General features: G+C 48.1%; 8 protein-coding genes across 8 annotated transcripts; 5 read left to right on the top strand and 3 right to left on the bottom strand.

Annotated features, from left to right (window-relative positions):
• Positions 1–381: 381 nt before the first annotated feature.
• LOZ57_002927 (uncharacterized protein) lies at positions 382–1,000 on the bottom strand (the record flags this gene model as incomplete). Its single annotated transcript, XM_049251982.1, has 3 exons — positions 382–440; positions 495–920; positions 997–1,000. 3 exons carry the CDS (start codon positions 998–1,000, stop codon positions 382–384), a joined length of 489 nt encoding a protein of 162 aa, XP_049108865.1.
• A 330-nt stretch (positions 1,001–1,330) lies between these two features.
• Positions 1,331–1,933, top strand: LOZ57_002926 (uncharacterized protein; the record flags this gene model as incomplete). Its single annotated transcript, XM_049251981.1, has 1 exon — positions 1,331–1,933. The coding sequence occupies one exon, from the start codon at positions 1,331–1,333 to the stop codon at positions 1,931–1,933; it is 603 nt and encodes a 200-aa protein (XP_049108864.1).
• A 456-nt stretch (positions 1,934–2,389) lies between these two features.
• Positions 2,390–3,424, top strand: LOZ57_002925 (uncharacterized protein; the record flags this gene model as incomplete). The annotated part of the gene is made up of 2 exons (XM_049251980.1): positions 2,390–2,446; positions 2,570–3,424. 2 exons carry the CDS (start codon positions 2,390–2,392, stop codon positions 3,422–3,424), a joined length of 912 nt encoding a protein of 303 aa, XP_049108863.1.
• Positions 3,425–3,627: 203 nt separating this feature from the next.
• Positions 3,628–6,289, bottom strand: LOZ57_002924 (uncharacterized protein; the record flags this gene model as incomplete). Its single annotated transcript, XM_049251979.1, has 6 exons — positions 3,628–3,689; positions 3,759–4,236; positions 4,287–4,464; positions 4,532–4,638; positions 4,829–5,372; positions 5,454–6,289. 6 exons carry the CDS (start codon positions 6,287–6,289, stop codon positions 3,628–3,630), a joined length of 2,205 nt encoding a protein of 734 aa, XP_049108862.1.
• A 504-nt stretch (positions 6,290–6,793) lies between these two features.
• Positions 6,794–8,897, bottom strand: CBK1 (Serine/threonine-protein kinase; the record flags this gene model as incomplete). The annotated part of the gene is made up of 4 exons (XM_049251978.1): positions 6,794–7,106; positions 7,172–7,651; positions 7,711–8,214; positions 8,269–8,897. 4 exons carry the CDS (start codon positions 8,895–8,897, stop codon positions 6,794–6,796), a joined length of 1,926 nt encoding a protein of 641 aa, XP_049108861.1.
• A 936-nt stretch (positions 8,898–9,833) lies between these two features.
• On the top strand, positions 9,834–11,325 carry LOZ57_002922 (uncharacterized protein; the record flags this gene model as incomplete). Its single annotated transcript, XM_049251977.1, has 2 exons — positions 9,834–9,924; positions 9,986–11,325. The coding sequence occupies 2 exons, from the start codon at positions 9,834–9,836 to the stop codon at positions 11,323–11,325; spliced, it is 1,431 nt and encodes a 476-aa protein (XP_049108860.1).
• A 451-nt stretch (positions 11,326–11,776) lies between these two features.
• Positions 11,777–13,784, top strand: TFB1 (RNA polymerase II transcription factor B subunit 1; the record flags this gene model as incomplete). The annotated part of the gene is made up of 2 exons (XM_049251976.1): positions 11,777–11,927; positions 12,031–13,784. 2 exons carry the CDS (start codon positions 11,777–11,779, stop codon positions 13,782–13,784), a joined length of 1,905 nt encoding a protein of 634 aa, XP_049108859.1.
• Positions 13,785–14,154: 370 nt separating this feature from the next.
• LOZ57_002920 (uncharacterized protein) lies at positions 14,155–15,150 on the top strand (the record flags this gene model as incomplete). The annotated part of the gene is made up of 3 exons (XM_049251975.1): positions 14,155–14,322; positions 14,383–14,478; positions 14,539–15,150. 3 exons carry the CDS (start codon positions 14,155–14,157, stop codon positions 15,148–15,150), a joined length of 876 nt encoding a protein of 291 aa, XP_049108858.1.
• Between the last annotated feature and the right edge of the window lie 3,228 nt (positions 15,151–18,378).

The following is an 18,378-nucleotide window of genomic DNA, read 5'->3' as shown; positions in this document are numbered from 1 at the left end:
GATCAGCATTTCATGGTGGAAAATAAGCATGGAGCAATGACTGGTGGCGTATGTCTGCTTCTTTTCTTCTGCATCGTTATTCTTCTTTATGCTGACTTTATACCTGCCCTTATAAATGCTTGCGCTTGGCTGTTGTGCTATCACACATTTCATTTTTTGTACTCCTCATTAGCTCCAATATAACTACCATATGATGTCTGAGTATTTACCTAAAGAGTAACTCAGTTTACGCAATACCTTGGAGCCTTTAATCACCGGCAAAGGGCTAACATATGCATAGTATATTTCTCCTGGCTTTTGAAATGAGAATCCGATCATAGATCCCGCCTAGACACCTCGTACTCCTGAAATGCTCAACAATACCAACAGTTAAAGCAACAATCAAATCAACTTATCACCCATCTCCATATCCCTGTCGTCAAACGGATCGCCAAATTCATCTATATAGTGGTTAGGAATTCAGGCTACACTTTAAGTGGACCCCAAGAACAGACTTAGACTGAAATCCCTATCAGTAACCATTGTCATCATCTGTTGGTATTCTTCCTGTGCTTTGGCTGTATTCCACGACGCCCCCGGTTCACCCTCTAGTATTAAGGCTTCTTCACTTTTGGCTTGTGTGGGACTGGACTGGTCATCAACAGACATTGTTGAAGGGGCTGCTTCGTCGGCGGCGGCACTCGTAGACTCTGTAATTGGATATATGGATGAGCTTCCACCACTGCCGACGCCGCCAGCTCCTGGAGTTGGGAGACCGCCGTCCAGGCCGATTGCTGCTGCTGCTGTGGACTGCTGATGTTGCTGGGACGCCTGTGGGGTGTTGAGTGCGAGGTCTGTGGGTGTCTGGGGGATGGGATTGATTGCAGCAGAGGATCCGGAGGATTCAGAAGAGGATAGCATTTCAGAGTCACCATCGCGGTCTAGGTGTGTTTTCATATGTTAGTGCTGGAGAGCTAGAGTCTACATGGGATGCGGGGTGGGTTGGAGCAAGCAGACCCATTTTGTGCTGTTTGGAGCCCGGAAAAAAAAAGTCTAGCTGGGTTCTATTCTGGATCCCGAGTAAGCCGGTTTATTTGAGCTTGCTGCTTGACTGTCAGCCTCGACTGATGTCTTGGACCTTCGTGCTCAGGTGTAAGCTTACAGTATCTCCAGTAGTTTCAAATGTAGTTACTTATCTCACGTGAAGTGCCTCTCAACCTCCAGATCTTTGTTTATAAAACAAACATTCCATTGTAGCACATACAAACATGAAGGCCAACCCTTTACCCATCAACATGGTATCTATAACTACCAAACCTCCCTCTCATAGCCCGATCGGATGTTAGTGACAATGGTGAATCCACTACACCAAACCCCCCCACCGACACCCCGCATCGCTTTCCGTCGCCTTCAACTATCGGACGAGTCCCTGATGAATCTACTAAACCATGACAAGGATGTGATGAAGTATTTGAACCGTTTTCCGCCAGAAGAAGGCGAGGTGCGTGATGAAGTTGCGAGAATACTCTCTAGTTACGTTCGCTGGCCTTGTTTTGGCCGCTGGATTGCGCTGTGCCGTGCCAGCGGCCAGTTCTTGGGCTGGTTTGCCTTGGCTGTTAGTGGGAGCAATCCACTAACTCTTGAGCTTGGGTACAGGCTACGTTGTCAATTCTGGGGTACAGGTTTGGCCACGGAAGGGAGCAAAACGCTTCTCCGATATGCATTCGAACAGGAGGACGTTGTTGTGGAGAGGGTCTTTGGACAGACAATGTTTGTCAATTATCAGTCAAGAAGAGTCATGGAAAAATGCGGAATGGGCCTTGAACGGACATTCCATTTGCACTTCGATGACCCTTTGCCCGGCACCGAACTGGGGGAGGTGGAGTATGGTATTAGTAGGGAAACTTGGGAACACCAGCACAAAGTCCATATTTTAGATACTTCCAGATCGTAGACAGGCATAGAAAGCAGCTGAATTCACCTCTACTCATTGTAGCCACTTGGATACCGTGTTATGTACGGAGTAGTTGGTTTAGGATTGCTCCACGCCCCTGGCCAACGGGAGCGTAATCAAGACCTATAGTCATGTAGTTAGTTACAAGGGCGTAGGGTTAGGGGGCACAGACTTCAAAACGAGGTGCGTGCCTTGCATGCTGATACCAGAGCTACATAAAATACGAGTACAGCGCTGAGGCGTGGTTAACAAAAATGAGTTTCCGATTTCTCCGCCTTCGCTCAAACTCTCTTTCATTGTTGGGCGGCTCGACCTTTGCCGGTCCCAAAATAGAGACAAAGCTCGTCAACTACATACCTTTCTGCTGCTCTACGCTCTTTATTGCGGTTCTCCATCCGTCTTCCTCCTGAATACTCCCATTGCACCCCAAAACGCACCACACCGTCACTATTTGCGATGAGCGACGTGAAAGACATACCAGATGCATGGGACGATGATTGGGATCAGATTGATGTAGGTTAACTATCGCAACTCTCCCTTTCTAAATATATATTGCCATTTTCTGCCTTAACTATTCCTCACGCGCTCACTTTCTTGTCACACGATGAATCTGCTCGTGCCACTGATACACTACAGGCTCGACGCCCAGATCCGTCTTCTCCCCCACCAGCCCCTCAGCAAGAACCGGAAAAGAAACTCTCGTCGAGAGCAAAGAAAGCTCAACTCCGCGCTCAGCATGCAGAGTTTAATCGACAGCTATGGGCGGAAGCCGAGGCAGAAGCGTATGTCTCCATGCGCTCACCGCTGAATCAACGTAAACTGACACTGACATTGTCCTGCCAATTCGCCAGTGAACCCACTCAAATATCCCATTTCCTAGACTCTCGATCCGCCATCCCATTAAGGACAGAATATAAGCCTACTGTTAAAGTCCTCAGTCGTAACCCTCAGTCTGGGGTTGACGCTGCGACAATAGGATTTCAGCGAGTGACCATATCTCCGCGCCCTGCCAGCAACGGTAATAATCAGAACGAGGCTGAGGATGGAGATGATTCTGATAGCGAAAGTAAAAACCAAAGACCTCTCACAGCAGAAGAACGCCATGTTATTGCGAAGCGAGAACGAGAAGAGAAACAACGCAAGTACGAAGAGGCCAGAGAACGATTGTTTGGTAGCTCTAATGCCGGTTCTGGTGCATCGTCACCGGGTAGCACAACACCACCGCGACAGCAGCATGCAAGTGAAGGGAGATGGAAAGGCAAGGGTCGCTCAAATGCGAACTGTAGAGATAGAGGTGATAAAAGGGAACCAAGAAATGCTAAGGGAAAACAGCTTTTCGATCCAAACTCGTCGCCCAAACCTGCTTCAAACGGAAAACGAAGAGAAACAAAATCACAACCACAGTCACCGCCACCGCAAGTACCTATACGAAGTCCGAGAGGTCCTGAGGAAAGCGGACCGGGCGGATTTGGTTTCGCTCAACGTGGGTAATACTGCGCTGCATGGATAAAATATTCAGAGTGCCACACATGAATAAACGGCATAAGAGCAAGCAAAAAGCAATCCGGTGCTCAGTAAAGGCCCACGACGGGAGTCTATGGTTCAATTTCTGGACCAGGGCCGCACTATACAAGGGCGCGGGTCCTCATATATCGTATGATTGTCTTAAAAACAACTACAATGAGGATATCTCTCTACGGCAATGGTCGGCCAGTGTTAATCGCAGTTGCAAGCATCGATGTGTCAGGTCGATTCTCTGTATTTCACAATCAGCAAAGGCGGGCGAGAAGACAAGCACATCAGCGGAGCATTCCAAAAGACGTACCAGCGTATCTCTGATAACTATCCAAGTAAAGCTCATCGGAGCTGGTTGTCGCCATAACCTGGTCATCGGCCTCCATGGCATCCACCCATTTCGCCCAGCGACTCCCCTTTTCAGGGTCCGGCCACCCACGGTATGGTTTTAATACGCGGCTTAGTCTGAGCATCCATGGGGCAAATTGGATGTCAACAAAGGAGATACTCTGCCCAAGAAAAAAAGGCCCGGTTGCGTGAGAGGCATCAACCAATTTTGCAATGTGATCCTTCAATTCTTCGGTATATCGAATCTGCTTCTCTAGCTCCTGCTCTTGAAGGAGACGATAGAAGCATGGAATAAGATTGCGATTGATCTGTTGCAGGGTTAGCGGCTGCCTAAAAAAAAGTAAAGAGACACCAACATGATCAGCCCATAGTCGACAGTGAGCTCGGAGTTGCGGTTGTTGTGGAGGTAATAGGGATATTCGGGTGTCCAGTTCCTCGACCTATCAATATTGAGCATGTTATGATTCACCACCGAACGAATGGTCCTTACGTATTCAAGCAACACGGTGCTTTCATGGCATCCCCAGTCGCCATGGCGAATTGCTGGGACTAATCCTCGCGGGTTCACGTCTAACAATGATTGTGGCTTCTTGTAAGGATCGACTTCAATATACTGGTATGGTATTCCCTTCACTTCGAGGGCAATCCAGACCCGTTGGACGAAGGGACTATGAGACGGGATAGAAATATTAGTCTGGCTTTGCGTCACTAGTAACGCCAGAGCTTCAACCGTACCAAAAGCAACTCCCATATAGTTTCAAATCGCTTTCCCGCTTGTGTTTGTTCACAGTTAACCAGGCATAGCCGGATGCTTTTTTATGGTATGTTTTCACCTGGGCAACCTGATCTTGGTTAGACATGAGGAATTTTTGAATATCTTAGAAATCTTGGAAGTAGTGTATTTCTCATTATCTGGTAAGCGGAAGCAGATAGTAAATCAAAAAAATCGAGGGTTGTCGCGGGACTTGTTTATACGGGGGAAAGCACAGGCGATGACGTCAGCCCGTCTCTGTGCAAGGGTAATCAACTCACCATAGCCTTCTTCTTCTCCTTTTCGTCTTTGACCAATGACCGCTGGACACTGTTTTTCTTGATTCGGTCACTTTCCTCTAGAGTATGTCTATGCGGTCCTCCGGCAGCGTCTGATCTGCCATTACCCCCATTTCCATTGACCCGTTGGATTGTATAATACCTTGCACCAGTTGCACCAGGATGTCCGTCAGGTAATATAGTACTCGGCGCCAACACGCCAAATGGCTGTCCGCTATTAGCACTAGAGTCACCAGACAACGCTTCTACGGCACCCGCTAGTGCCGTGATACCCATGTCTATTTCAGGAGGGTTTGTCATCGCCCCTGGGAAGTATTCCGTAATCTTGATTTTTACGTCGCAGAGATTTCTCTCTCTTGCGGTTCGTTTGCGTTTCTTCTTATTTGGATCGACGGACTTTGGGGTCCCTGGCGGCCTGCCTTTGAGTCGACAATCCCAATAATGGGAGATGAAAGGTTTGCGCTTATAGCGTTGAGTTGAACGGTGGGAGTAAACATTGTCAACGTGCGGGAAATATGTTTGAAACCTGTAAATGCAGTATGTCAGCAGGTAATGCATAAATGTACGCCGCAGAGCTTGTGTGGAGGGGAATATGATATGTACGTACTCTTCTTCGCTCAGGACAATTGTATCTTCGACATTGAAAAGTCTCTCTCTCCACTGCTGAAGGTTTGGGGGGTCGGGTATAAGCCTCATGCCATCAAAGTGGTTCGAATTTCGCGGTTGTTGATCAGCACCCGCAGGCGTTGTTTGAATAGATTCTGCGAAATCAGGCAATAAACTTTCTGATATTCGCTGCTGCTCTGAAGGTATGCCCGGCGCAAAGGCATGCTGCGTTATGTTGGGTGTCGAGAATGGCGAAGTCGGGTGGTTAAGATGGTTCGGCGAATGTGCGAACTCTGTAGGGGCCGGGAGTCCTCGGACAAGAGATGGCGTGTGGAGGGATTCACTTCTCTCTAAAAGATCAAAACCCTGCGCTTGAGGTGAACCAGAGGGATTGTCGCTTGCGCTGGGCTGCCCATGATTTCCTTGTGCCGAAGCCGCAGCAGATATAATGGGCATGCTATCGTTCGGAAGTGTACCGGCAGAGATCTCAGGGTCGATAACGATGTCTATATTTTCTGTCTCTGCTTCCGTAAGAGCCCTAGCGGTAGCAATACCATCTGCCACGGACACAGCGCTACCCGCATCGGCCATGATCCGATCCCATTCTTCCCCCGCCTTCAGGGGAGCACTCTCCCCGTCAAGATCGCTTTGTATCTTTCGTCTTTTAGGCTCCCTTGACGGATCGTGCCTGGTAGCCGTTTCGCCATGGTGAAGTTCCGTTTCCAGCTCTCGATGCAGAGCGCTAAATTCGTGATCATTTGAGATGGTGGCAGTGGCGGCTTCGAGTTCGGTGGCTGCTTGTGGTGAGTGTAATGGCGGTGCGGCGCGTCCGTCCATTCTCGCGCGTCTGATGGGATGGCGGTGGAGCCCCAAGGTTCCTAAAATCAGCGACAGATTCTCGAGCCAGAACCGTCAATTCGTGCGGGTGGCTGGCATCCAAGATTGGAGTGTTGAAGCGGCGTGACGTTTGCATCAACTTGTGAGTAGGGTTTGGCACGTGACATGGCCTGCACTCTCATAGCCTACATATAAAAGAACTTGTTCTGTTGAGATATGAGTAGTTATATTAATCCACAACAATATGGTGAGTTAAAGAGGCATCAAGCATCAAGCCTAGCCTTCTTGGAACATAACTATGGCGTTCGCTATGCCTAACTGATACCCTAACAACAAGGCGACCATAGGTCATCCAACACCCAGAAACAAAAGGAAATTCAAAATCATTTTTTTGTAAATCTCAATTGAAAGTGTTCTTCAAAGTCATTAAAGCATTGTCATATCCAGTGAATCCTCATGCAGACTTCGAAGTAGAATCAGCATCATGCTTACGTCATGGTAGCACTAATTCGCCTGGAAAGCATTGAAAGCTTTGTAAGTGTAACCGATAAACGGAAGACTCATCTCGGCTTCGTGCTCTTCCGGCATGGCACGGGCTTGAGCGCGTAATTGTGCACTATTATCCTCCTGAGGAATCTCATCAATGGGGAAGTAAGAAACATCAACATTGGACGTAAGTCTGGGCTCGAACGGAGCACGAATTTTGCGAAGCTGGTCCCAGACAACGCCACGGAAGAACGGATGGTTTTTAATTTGGTTCGCCCCCCCATGTTGTCCGCCCTCTTGGCCAATACGATCTTCAGGATCACACAGGAAACTAGGGCCAAATAGTCAGCTTTCTTTCCAAATAGCTAATTAAGATGAATAAGGCTGAAGACTGACCTTCTAATAAGATGTTCCGAGTCACGAGACAGGGTCATTTCCTCGGGGAAATAAAGGCATTCTTTCCAATTGAGGATTTTTCGATAGACGTCATTTTGCTGTTCGGTGCAGAATGGTGGCCACCCGATCAAGCATTCAAACATAATAGCTCCAACAGACCACCAGTCACATAAGTAGGTGTAGCCCTGCCCATTGAAGATTTCGGGGGCAATATAGTCAGGTGTGCCAACCGTCGAGTAAGCCATGGCACGGCGAGACTTTCGCCAGGTGTTGATTTGACCACGGTTAGAAACTGTCAGATTGATAGCGTCGTTGAAAAATCCCGAGTTTCGGTTCTTGTCTTTGGAAGCAGAAGTGTTTTTTAATAGCTGTTGGTAGTATGAGTTATCATGCTGTTTCTTTCCGCCAGTGGACAAACCAAAGTCAGTAAGTTTGATATGACCACCACGATCAAGTAGAATGTTATCCGGCTTTATATCACTAGAATTACCTCAATTAGACCACAAGCAAATTGCCAAACCATACCCACGTTTACTCACCGGTGGAGGAAGCCAAGCTTATGAACGGCCTCAATCGCCATCACGAGTTCTGCCATGTAAAACCGAGTGATATCTTCAGAGAAGATTTCATACTTAATCAACATTGTCATCAGATCGCCACCAGGCAAGAACTCCATTAGTAGATAGAGATAGGCTTTATCCTGGAACGAAGCATGAAGTTTAACAAGCCAGGGGTTGTCTTTCGAATCAGCCAAAATGTCACGTTCAGCGCGGACATGGGCAAGTTGGTCTTTTTTGAACATTTCAGATTTAATCAGCGATTTTAAGGCATAGATCTTCCCATCTGATTTCCGCTGGACAAGCTTCACTTCACCAAAAGCACCTTTGCCAATAATCTTGAGAGTTTGGAAATTTGAAACAGTTTCTCTGGTTCGGATAAATCGCAAGAAATTGGATTCCTTTTTTGCAACAGTCTCTGCCTCATGGCGTTTCCTTGCGTCCGAGACAGTGTTGTTTTGTAGGACCTTGTCCAGGTTCACGGCACTATGTCTCGGTCATCAGTATTCGGCCAGCTTCATGAAACAGATTTGAACATACCGGAGGTTACGATCACGCGCACGTTCGATATTCTCGCGGAAGAAAACGTTAACCAACTCCTTTGCTGCTTTTCCTCTTTTGTGCACGTTCTCAGAATATTTCTCGGGGCATCTAACCAACTCTTCTTCTTCAGTAGCCTGCTTTGGGCTACGACTGGACATGGGAGGGGCCAAATGTCCTGGGCCTTGGTTAAGAGCGGGAGACCCTGCTGTACGAGGGCGTTGGCCTTGGGGAGGGACACGGGCAGCTGCGGCCCCGCGAGGAGAGCCACCAAGATCCTGATTTGAGAACTGCTGAATTAAGCCGCTAGTTCCATCGTTAGGCAGATACCCACCGGCACGGGGTTGGTAGCCAGGCTGCGGGGGTGCAACGTTTGGGTGCATGAACTGCTGCGGGTGCGGGGCTTGCTGGGCGTATGGGTTGTTGCCGAAATACCCTTGGTTATACGTATTCGGTGCATTCTGAGCGGTAGCATACTCGTGGCCACCCTGATTTTGGTACATTGGCTGCGGAAAAGTCGAGGGGGTCGTTGGGTATGCCCGAGCATTGGCGGCGGTGTAGGGACGATCGTTGAAGCCATAGAAGCGATCATTGTAATTATTTTCGTTATTACCACTATTAGGGTCCATTTCCGAAAACGATTGTCAGCGTCTTTGCTGCTTCTCCTGACAGAACGACAGTAAAAAATCCAGGCCCGCGTTGAGGCTCAGGGGGTGCAGAGCAACAGAGCACAGACGCCCAAGCACACAGGCCCAGCTTTTTGGACAAGGCGGCGTGCTTGAGGGTTGCGCAAAAGGGAGCGAAAAACCAGGTTAAAGAGATGGCATCAAGCGCAAGGTCTAATGGAAGAGTGAATGTGGTGGGTTGTTGAACGCGTCAACAAGCGAGAGAGGGAGAGAATCCCGGGGTGGTGAAGGAGCTCGCTGAAACAGTTCTCCTCCAGGCCCTGGCCGCCATCTCCGCGCCAGTCTGCTTGTGGTTTAGCGGTATTGGCTTGATTTTCGCCCACAGTAAAAAGTTTGGCGGCAGCAGCCGTAACCTTGTCGCACGTGAGCTGGCGGCCTGAACGGCGAGGGGGATGTAGGATCTGATCTGGCGGTTACTGGCTGGAAGGACTGCACCTCACAGGCCAGCTTAGCGACTGTGGCATAGGAAGTGAATCAGTGGTATGAACTAACAGGTACTCCGTATACTGGCAATCAGAATTAGTGAGCACGCATCCTTCCAAACCAGAAATATGTTGACTATACCTCTGCTTAGGCATTCAGCCTCTTCTCACTACCTGCCAGTTTTGACAGCATCAGAGCTGCTTGGTATGATTCCACAGGAGGTTAGCCGCATTTGACTACCACACCCCCAACAACCTGTCAATGTAAGTGCAGGGGGCTATTGCAGTCCCATGCTCGGAATAGCATTGATCCGGCTTCAAGCTTCGAAAGCTTAAAACTTCTTTTCGAAGAGGAGCGACGAGAGGCAATGGGATGCATACATTGCAAGCGCAGACACGCACCTATCTGAAATATTTGCGCCCTCTATCATTGCATTCGTAAGCCCTGTACCTTACCATGGCCGATGCAGGTGCTTCAGCGCCACCCCCACAGAATGGTGCTCCAAAAGCCACCCCAAAGCCGCAGAATCCTGCCCTTAGGATGCTTGGTGACTACACCTGGATCTCCAATATTGCCGTGTATATGGAATTCTAATGCTTCTATTTCAGGCCTCCCGAACTTCCGTTTCCGACTCCCCTCCCGAAATTGGATGATCTTTCTCACTGTTACGGGATCGTTCTTCGGCGCATTAATATACGATCGGCGGGAGAAGAAGCGCATCCAGGAAAAGTGGTCCAATCTAGTCGCTCATATAGCTAAAGAACCATTGTCTACAAACGAATCACGGCGAAAACTTACGATTTTTCTTTCTGCGCCCCCTGGAGATGGCCTAATGAGTGCTAGAGACCATTTTAGAGAATACGTAAAGCCCATTCTTGTATCAGGGGCCATAGATTACGAAGTTTTGGAAGGAAGGAAAGAAGGCGACATCAGAGCCGCCTTAGCCAAGAAGATTCGAGAGAGAAGGCAGAAAGCTGGCGAAGGCCCCATCGCAGAGGATGACGAACGCGCAAGCTCCTTAAAACGGGTTCAAGAACTCTTTGGTATACATGATGAACCAGGTGTCAAGGGTGATGTGGTTATTGGCCGCCATACATGGAGGGAATATATCCGCGGACTACACGAAGGGTGGCTCGGGCCCATGACCGCTCCTGTTGACCCCGAGGCCGAATTCGAGCCCATTACACCTCCCAGCGAGATACCAGCTGAGAGTGAAACAACTGCTTCGGGGTTCGAAGATGGTGCACTTTCAGCAACAGAAGAGAAAAAAGAAGAGAAGAAACCAGATGAGAAGAAACCTGAAACAAAGAAGCCAGCTATTCCTACTCCTTCCTACCTTTACCCGCCTACATATTCTGCCCAAGAGCTCCCCCGCTCCCTGCCGGATAAATTACAACCTTCGTCGCCAATAGCATTCCCACATATCTTAGGATTTTTAAATACTCCTATCCGAATCAAACGGTTCCTTACCCGTCGGTACCTCGCTGACAGCGTGGGAAGGGACGTTGCGGCCATTGTTCTGGCGTCTTTGTATAGACCTTATTCAGATAACCACCAAAAATCAACTTTAGAATATAACCATACCGATTCACCCACAGGGTCTTCGTCATCACTGGACTACGAACAACAGCACGTTCTTGAAGATGAAGAGAAAGAATGGCACAAATCAGTACACAAGACTTCTGAAAACCCAGATATCAAGGAGCGAGAGTGGTTGGACGATATAGTTCTTGACCCGCGGATTGCGTCGAGAATGAGAAGGTTCGTTCTTCCGTCAGATCAAGAGCAGAGAGCCGCACGCATAATGGAGGGCAAAGAGTGGGTTCTTGGGGAAGAAAGGCCAGTTCCTGTTCCTATATGGCGACAAATATGGAACAAATACGGATGGGGGGAAGACGACACGCAGATGAAAGTGATAATTGGAAACATAGATAATGAGGATGCCTAGGCTACGTGGGAAGGCGTGGCTAGAGCCTAAATTCCATAGAAATCCGCTCTATATTAAACAGCAAGTGGCGTTCTCTAGAACTCTTGCTGCAGCCAAACGCCTTTTTCTGGTAGCTGTCAAACTGCGGATTTTCCTTGTTTTCAGTTAGTTAGCTTAAGCCGAGGCGGGAGCCTAGGATGAGGTCAGTTGATTAGTCAGCGATATCGTTCAAAGAGCCGCAGTTCCCAAGTTTTAGATCTTCAGCTTCAAGCAAAAGAAGAGCATGTGGTGAGGCGGTTGTCTTAAAGGTCTCCCGCCAAATGCTTCTTGCACCGGGGGAATTGTTATTTATCCTTCCCGAGTTCTCCTTGTGAAAAACCTCATTGCCTCGGATGGGTCGCTGCGAACCGATCGTCTTCCTGCAAGACAGTCTCGAGTTGTGTGGTCGTTAGGTTCCGAATGCAGTGGGGATATGGCACCTACTCCAGTGAGCGCGCTTGCATCGTACAAGAAGAAAGATGGAACGTTGGCCATGTCCAGGGACGGGCAGTCCGTTTCGTGGACTCCGAAGAATGCTGACGGTACAGTGGGCGAGATCGTAATCCAGGTTGCAAAGATTACCAGTACGTATCGCCTGAATTTCTTAGTGACAAATCTAGAAACACATGAAGAATTGTTGCAGAATGGTGAAGCCGTAATACTGACCTAGGTTTTTCCGTGTACCAGATCTCCAACAGACTCCCGTCACCAGTCCGAAAGTAATGCTCAAAATCTTTGTGCAACAACCGGGTGCCAAAAATGCCGCCCCTGGAGCTCCGGAGCAATTCGTCTTTTCCTTTACTTCATCAACAAATGCGCGCGCCGAAGCCGATACGATCAGGGATGTTTTGAATGCCGGCATTCAGGCGGTGAAAGCTGCCCAAAGTCCGGCCCCCGGCGGCCAATCTGCAGCAATGGCAATAGCTAGTGCCGTTACCTCCGCTGCTAATGGGAAGCCGGTGTGGCATGATGATAACAAGCTGAAGGTGGATGCGGAGCTGCAGCAGTCTTTGTTAAAATCGGACTCTAATCTTCAACGGGTATTCATGGAGTCGCTACGGACAAAACCTGATTCTGTTACAAGTGGGCAGTTCATGTCGCAATTTTGGTCTTCGCGAATACATCTACTTCGCGCCCATGCAATTGAAAAATCCCAGTCTCGTGGGTCATATAATGTACTCTCTTCATTAAAGCCACGAGTGGAAAACAGCGTGACAAGATTAAATATCAGCAAAGAACAAATACAACTGATATTTAATCAGCATCCGCTAGTCAAGAAAGTATATGATGAGAATGTACCGAAGCTGACAGAGCACGACTTTTGGTCGCGATTCTTCCAAAGTAGGCTGTTCAAAAAGTTAAGAGGGGAGCGGATCACAGAATCCGATGCTACGGATGCGCTACTTGATAAATATTTGAGAGCCGATGAATATGCAGATCGCCACGTAAATTCAAATGTTCCTCATATGATTGATCTCGAAGCGAATGAAGATAACGTTAAGAGACATGGAAATCGCCCAAACTTTGACATGAGACCATCAACTCTAGATAAAGTTCCTATCATCAGGACGCTGAACAATTTGAGTGAAAAGATAATGGCCAACGTGGCGCCAATTGATCGAGACCCATCAGCCCCTGTCGGCATGGATGAAGAAACGTTTAACCAGTTGCAACTGCGGGATCTTCGTGGTGATAGGGAACAAGACAGAATCATTTTAAACATTAAGGATCAAAGTAGGTTCTTTGCCGCTACGAAGGAAACGGAAAATGAAGAAGCTCTTATTTTTTCACGTCAGGACCCAGAGACAATTCTGGCCTCAATACAAAAGGACTTGATCACAACATATCCTGAAACGGGCGAGGGGGTTCCGCTGAGCCGCCTTGTTGAACCGGAAGAAGATAGTGACGACGATAAATCCAAAACAAAGAGTGAACTAGTTGGTTCAAAAGCCAGTCTAGCAAGAGCATCGACTCAGATCTTCGATGCCATTCGAGAGCGTAAGACCCAGGCTGACTCGGCGTCAGGCTCAGATACCTGTGGACTGTCGCAGGGGGTATTTGACCGTCTGACTCTTACTCATGCTACCACAACTGAATTTTTGCACCAGTTCTGGCAAGCGTTTTTATCTGGAAACCCAGACCGGGTTGGCGAGATACAGTCTTTGGTAGAGTCTCTTAATCGTGCAATGGATCGGATTAAAGCTGTTGCTGATGAGGCAGAAGTTGAACGTCGTGCCGAAGTTGAAAAATTAAAACAACATGCTAGGGAAATCATGGCTGCGACAGGTAAGAATATACGGCCGAATTTTAAAGCTATAGAAGGTGGACAGAAGGTGGTAAACCAGTTAATGAAGCCGACAATGAATGCATTGGGGAAAGCAATTTCAGAATATCAAGCTGCTCTTGCACAACAAAGCAAGGATGCAGCTCTTGTAATATAGAGCGGTACTCTGATGCCATCTTCTGTGGCTAATGTATTAATGAATGAATATATTGCGTATCATGGCAATGGTAGCCTCAAAGCGCCTTATAGCATACATTTCGAACTAAAAGGCTACACAATGGGGTTTACAATAAGCACTCGCCACACCTCCCATATTAGCGAAATTAAGGTCGAATAGGCGGCAGAATGGTTAAGGAAGAATCGTCTCATACATATACTACTTGTCGCTTCTGGTAATCTTCGTGAATACCAAACCAGATGTATGCTCAAGCGCCATACCCCCTGTTTGCGGTGTTTGCTTCATCGTACCCATAACAGGTTGTCCCTCTCACGGCGGGCCACCAAACAACTCTCAGCACCAAGCTGCCATGTTGACGTCCGGCTTTACCAACGCATCCGTCACGAAATATGCACTCATCTTCGTCATTGCATCATCAATTGCGGTGAGCCTTGTTGACACCAAGTACCTCTTCTATATCCAAGTTACGCCACATCTGTGGCAGTACCGACAATGGTGGAGGATATTGATCTGGCAGGTCAGTTTAGGCTACCTACTCCGTAAGAAATTGTGTACTAATTGTTATTTGTTCATTCAGCTATGCTACGTTAATTCAACAGAAGTCATTCAGGCGTGTATGGTGCTATATAGCCTACGTGTTGTTGAACGGCTCTGGGGATCGAGAAAGCTCGCTGTATGTCTGATCGTGCTTTGAATTGGATGCAATATATTACATATATCTGACATTTCATAGAGCTTTGTCCTTTCCACACTTCCGTACACTACCCTCCTCCCTCCGCTACTCCTTGCGCTCATCCTCCGGCCCCTTTCCCTCAACACGCTGAACTACCTCCCCGCCGGCCCAACTGCCACCCTCTTCGCCCTCCTCGCTCAGTACCATGCCGCAATTCCTACTACATACAAATACAACATCTCCACAGGTACCAGCAACTCGTCAATTACCTTCCACCTTAGCGACAAGTCCACAATCTACTTCCTCGCCTTCCAACTATCCCTCTCGCAATTCCCGTACACCATACTCCCCGCATTACTAGGATGGATCATCGGATACGCCTGGCGTGCTGAGCTCCTACCTGGTCGGTTTTCTTCTCCGGCATGGCGCATTCCTCACAAGGTGTATGGTGGTCAGGAAACCTCATTTGATCGAAGACAATATGCCGCAGAGGCTCGAGGTTCAGATGTAGAACGGTACGAAGGGCTACGGCGAAGACTGGAAGGGGAATCCCGTGCCGCAGCCGAAGCTGCGAGGTCAGAGGGAAGCGGGAGTGGGGTGGATGGTGGCGACACACAAAGAAGAGCGCCATTGGCAGGCCAAATACTGGATCGTTTTCGAGGTGCATTTTAAATTTTAAGAGACGTTAGTGGAATTTTCAGTATCCCAAAGTGCTTCTCTTGTTTCCTGGGCTAAAAGCCTTTTTTTTTTTTTTTTTTTTTGGAATCGTCAGGTAGACGATACTCACATGCATGAATTATGCACTATACGTTTTCTGTCCCTTATATGGTCTGTATAGTAGCTGAGTTGGGAATATATCGATGCAGAAATCGCGGTATTAGCCTAGAAAAGAAGATAAGAAGCATATTCAATAAAATAATGAGACTTTGGCATTCAAAGAAAAACTAGACATCAGGCTAAAGCAAATGGATCATCGGCCACAGCATGAATGGAAATGCCTGAGTAACCTATGAAGAAAAAAAAAAACGATAAAAGATGACTTCGGGGCTATTGGAGCTATGGTTTCTATTGTAAACAAGGACAGATCCTGGGAAGCAACATCCAATATAATAACCACTCTGTGTCTTGGGGACATGAGCATACATAATGGCAGACTTTCTCCAGCACAAAATTTGTAAATTCCAGATTGTCAGATGTCTTCTGACATGGGAGTATGTTTCAGTGAACTCATCGATTCGCCAAAAATAAACTATGAGTCGTCTATCCAGGTGTCTTGAAGCGCAAAATATTGCTATAAAAGAAGCAAACGCTTATATAAATTAATCTCAATCAACGTAGGCACTGCCGTGTCTACCTGCCATTCGATTTTCCCTTTTTCATTGTCTCTTTACATTCGTTGCAGTACCATTTGACTATACAAAGCGAAAGTCTTGTTAGTACAGTCCACAAAAGAGCATGGAATATGGACAGAACTCACCACTCTTCGAAGGGGGCTTTGTCAACCCAACACATGATAAATGGAACCATTCCCTGGGGCAATTATCCATATCACATGCGACCATCTCTCCAAAGCTGACTTGATTGCAGTAACAGTATCTTGGCTCCCCTTCATCATCCTCATCGTCCCCATGCCTAGAGGAATCCTCGTCTTCAGCTGCGGCAGCCGCTAGAGCTAGCTGCCTAGCAGTTGTCGCAGCTCCTGTAACAGCAACACCTTTTTTATGAGAGCGTTTAGAGGCAGCAGATCCTTCGGCCGCAGCTATAGCAGTGGACCTCGACGGCCTGGAAGACCTTTGTGACTCTGGGAAAGTAGACGCAACGGGGGTAGAAGTCTTGGAAGAACGGCCCTTGGAAGTTACGCTAGGCGGAACAGGGGATTGGTTGAGAGCCGTGTCCTGGGGTTCCAATTTGGTAGTAGCGGATGTTCCTACAGTTATGGGTACCGGGCGTTGAGAACCACGGTCGCCTGGATGGGTAATCATCAAGGAATCAGCTTTGATTTCGTCACCATGAACGGCCTCGGCTTTAGAGGTAGCAGTAACAGCAGCAGGGACAGAAGCAGAAGCAGAAGGAGGATCAGGAGCAGCAGGAGGAGAATAAGGGACGGGTTCGACTCTAGAGCCACATGTTGCATCCTGGGTCGCGGAAAGCGTGGAGTCCAATATACCTTTATCTATAGAACTCGTGTTAGAACCATGATACAAAGGAATTGGCCGAAGTTCGAACAACATACTTGAATTTAGGTTCCGGTTAGATGTAGAAGAGGATGGCCGTTGGCGTCCATTGCTTAATACCGTAGCTGACTGCGGAATTCGGGCGGACTGGGGCCGGTTGGATGCATTCGGAGGAGGCGTACTAGTTTTTCCAAGATGGTTAAGAGAGGAAACAACAGGGGATGGTGCGAGCGATGGGGATTCTAAAGCCGAATTGATTGTGTTTGTTCTGTTGGATCATAAAAGTTTAGTTGAAGTTTGGTATAGAAATTTTAACCTAAACACGGGCTCGTACCTTTTTCGTGAGGCAGCGGCATTCTGAGCACGGGCTCTCCTTTTTCCAGACTCAGGAGCGGGCGACTCCTTTACTCCAGATCTGCCAGCACCGGTATTTGTCGCAACACTAGCAGACCGTTCCATAACTGCGAATGTTGGGGTAGGAGGTGGCTTTTCAACTCGTCTTCTTTTCGGCACTGGAGCTATGATTGCGGTTTGATCAACCTGAGAGAATTCTGCGGGAGCCCCTGCACGACTCTTTGCATTATAATTGGTCTTGCGGGAACGAGATTCATCGGCCTCTATCTCAGCCTGGGTACGGCGGGGTTTCCTGACACCGGTAGTTTCTCTCCTAGTCTCACGTTGGGTACTTTCGTCCTGAGCCGCATCTCGATGTTCCCTTGTCGCAACTTCTCGCCTTGGTCGCTCCGATCCGCTGGGCCCAGTTGGTTTAGCGGGTTTGGTCAAGTAGGCCCAGTGAGTTCTGCTCCCAAGCCGAGCCTCGTCGGAGACTTCTTTTTCAACGAACGGGTATATCATCTCCAACCGGTTCATGTCTTTTCTAAGAGAAAGGTATGCATTTCGAGTAACGTGATTCTTTTCGTCCATCGTAGGAAGCAGGTCATTTAAAGTATTCCGGATGTTCTGAAACGTTTGCCTTCTTGCGGTCGATTTCTCGGGTTGTTCGGTTCGCAAAACATCCTAAAAGAGAAATATAAGTTATACATCGTCGCATAGATAAGATATTACAAGGGACTCACTTCCTGAAACCCCTTAAGACTCGTTCCTTCAAGTCCATTCATGACTGGGAATGGCGAAGAAAGGAGCTCTGCTGCATTCTGCAGCAGTATTGGTAACTGGGCTTCCAAAACAAAAGCTTTCCCATCCACCTCATTCAGTAACGATGTATGCCTCCGGAACTCTCTCGGGAGCGCATCGATGGCATCCGTGAAGTGGTGAATGCCAGGATACAAGCCCGGTGACTGTGCGTTGTTGGGGTACTGAGGGCCACCAGGATAAGTTGTAGATCCACTACCATGGCCATAAACGTGACTGAAAGAGCCGGTGGAGGCATGATGCATCATGGAGGTCCGGCCGGCGGTCTTGGATTGGCGGCTAGGGTTCGTGCGAGTCTGGCGGAGGTTGGAGGAGCGCATGGTGGTGACAGTAGGGTTTGCGGTTGTCATAATGTTTCAAACGAAGGGTAGAGCTATATAGAGCTGCTTAACATATGTAGGAAGCAAGCAAAAACCAAAGAGAGTGGTTGCGCTTCTGACGTGACAGTGAGGAGCTGCGATGCGACTTGCAGGCCAAACAGCTTGTCAGTGGAAGTTCTGAAGGTAATAAAATGAATCAAGTAAAAATAGGCATGGTGACAGTCCGTGGATCACAATATAATGAAGCAGATGAA

This window comes from Ophidiomyces ophidiicola (genome assembly GCF_022830035.1).
Source record: "Ophidiomyces ophidiicola strain CBS 122913 chromosome Unknown scaffold_9, whole genome shotgun sequence".
Taxonomy (NCBI): Eukaryota; Fungi; Ascomycota; class Eurotiomycetes; order Onygenales; family Onygenaceae; genus Ophidiomyces; species Ophidiomyces ophidiicola.
Note: the sequence above shows the minus strand (reverse complement) of the source record. Positions and strands in the feature narration are given on the sequence as shown.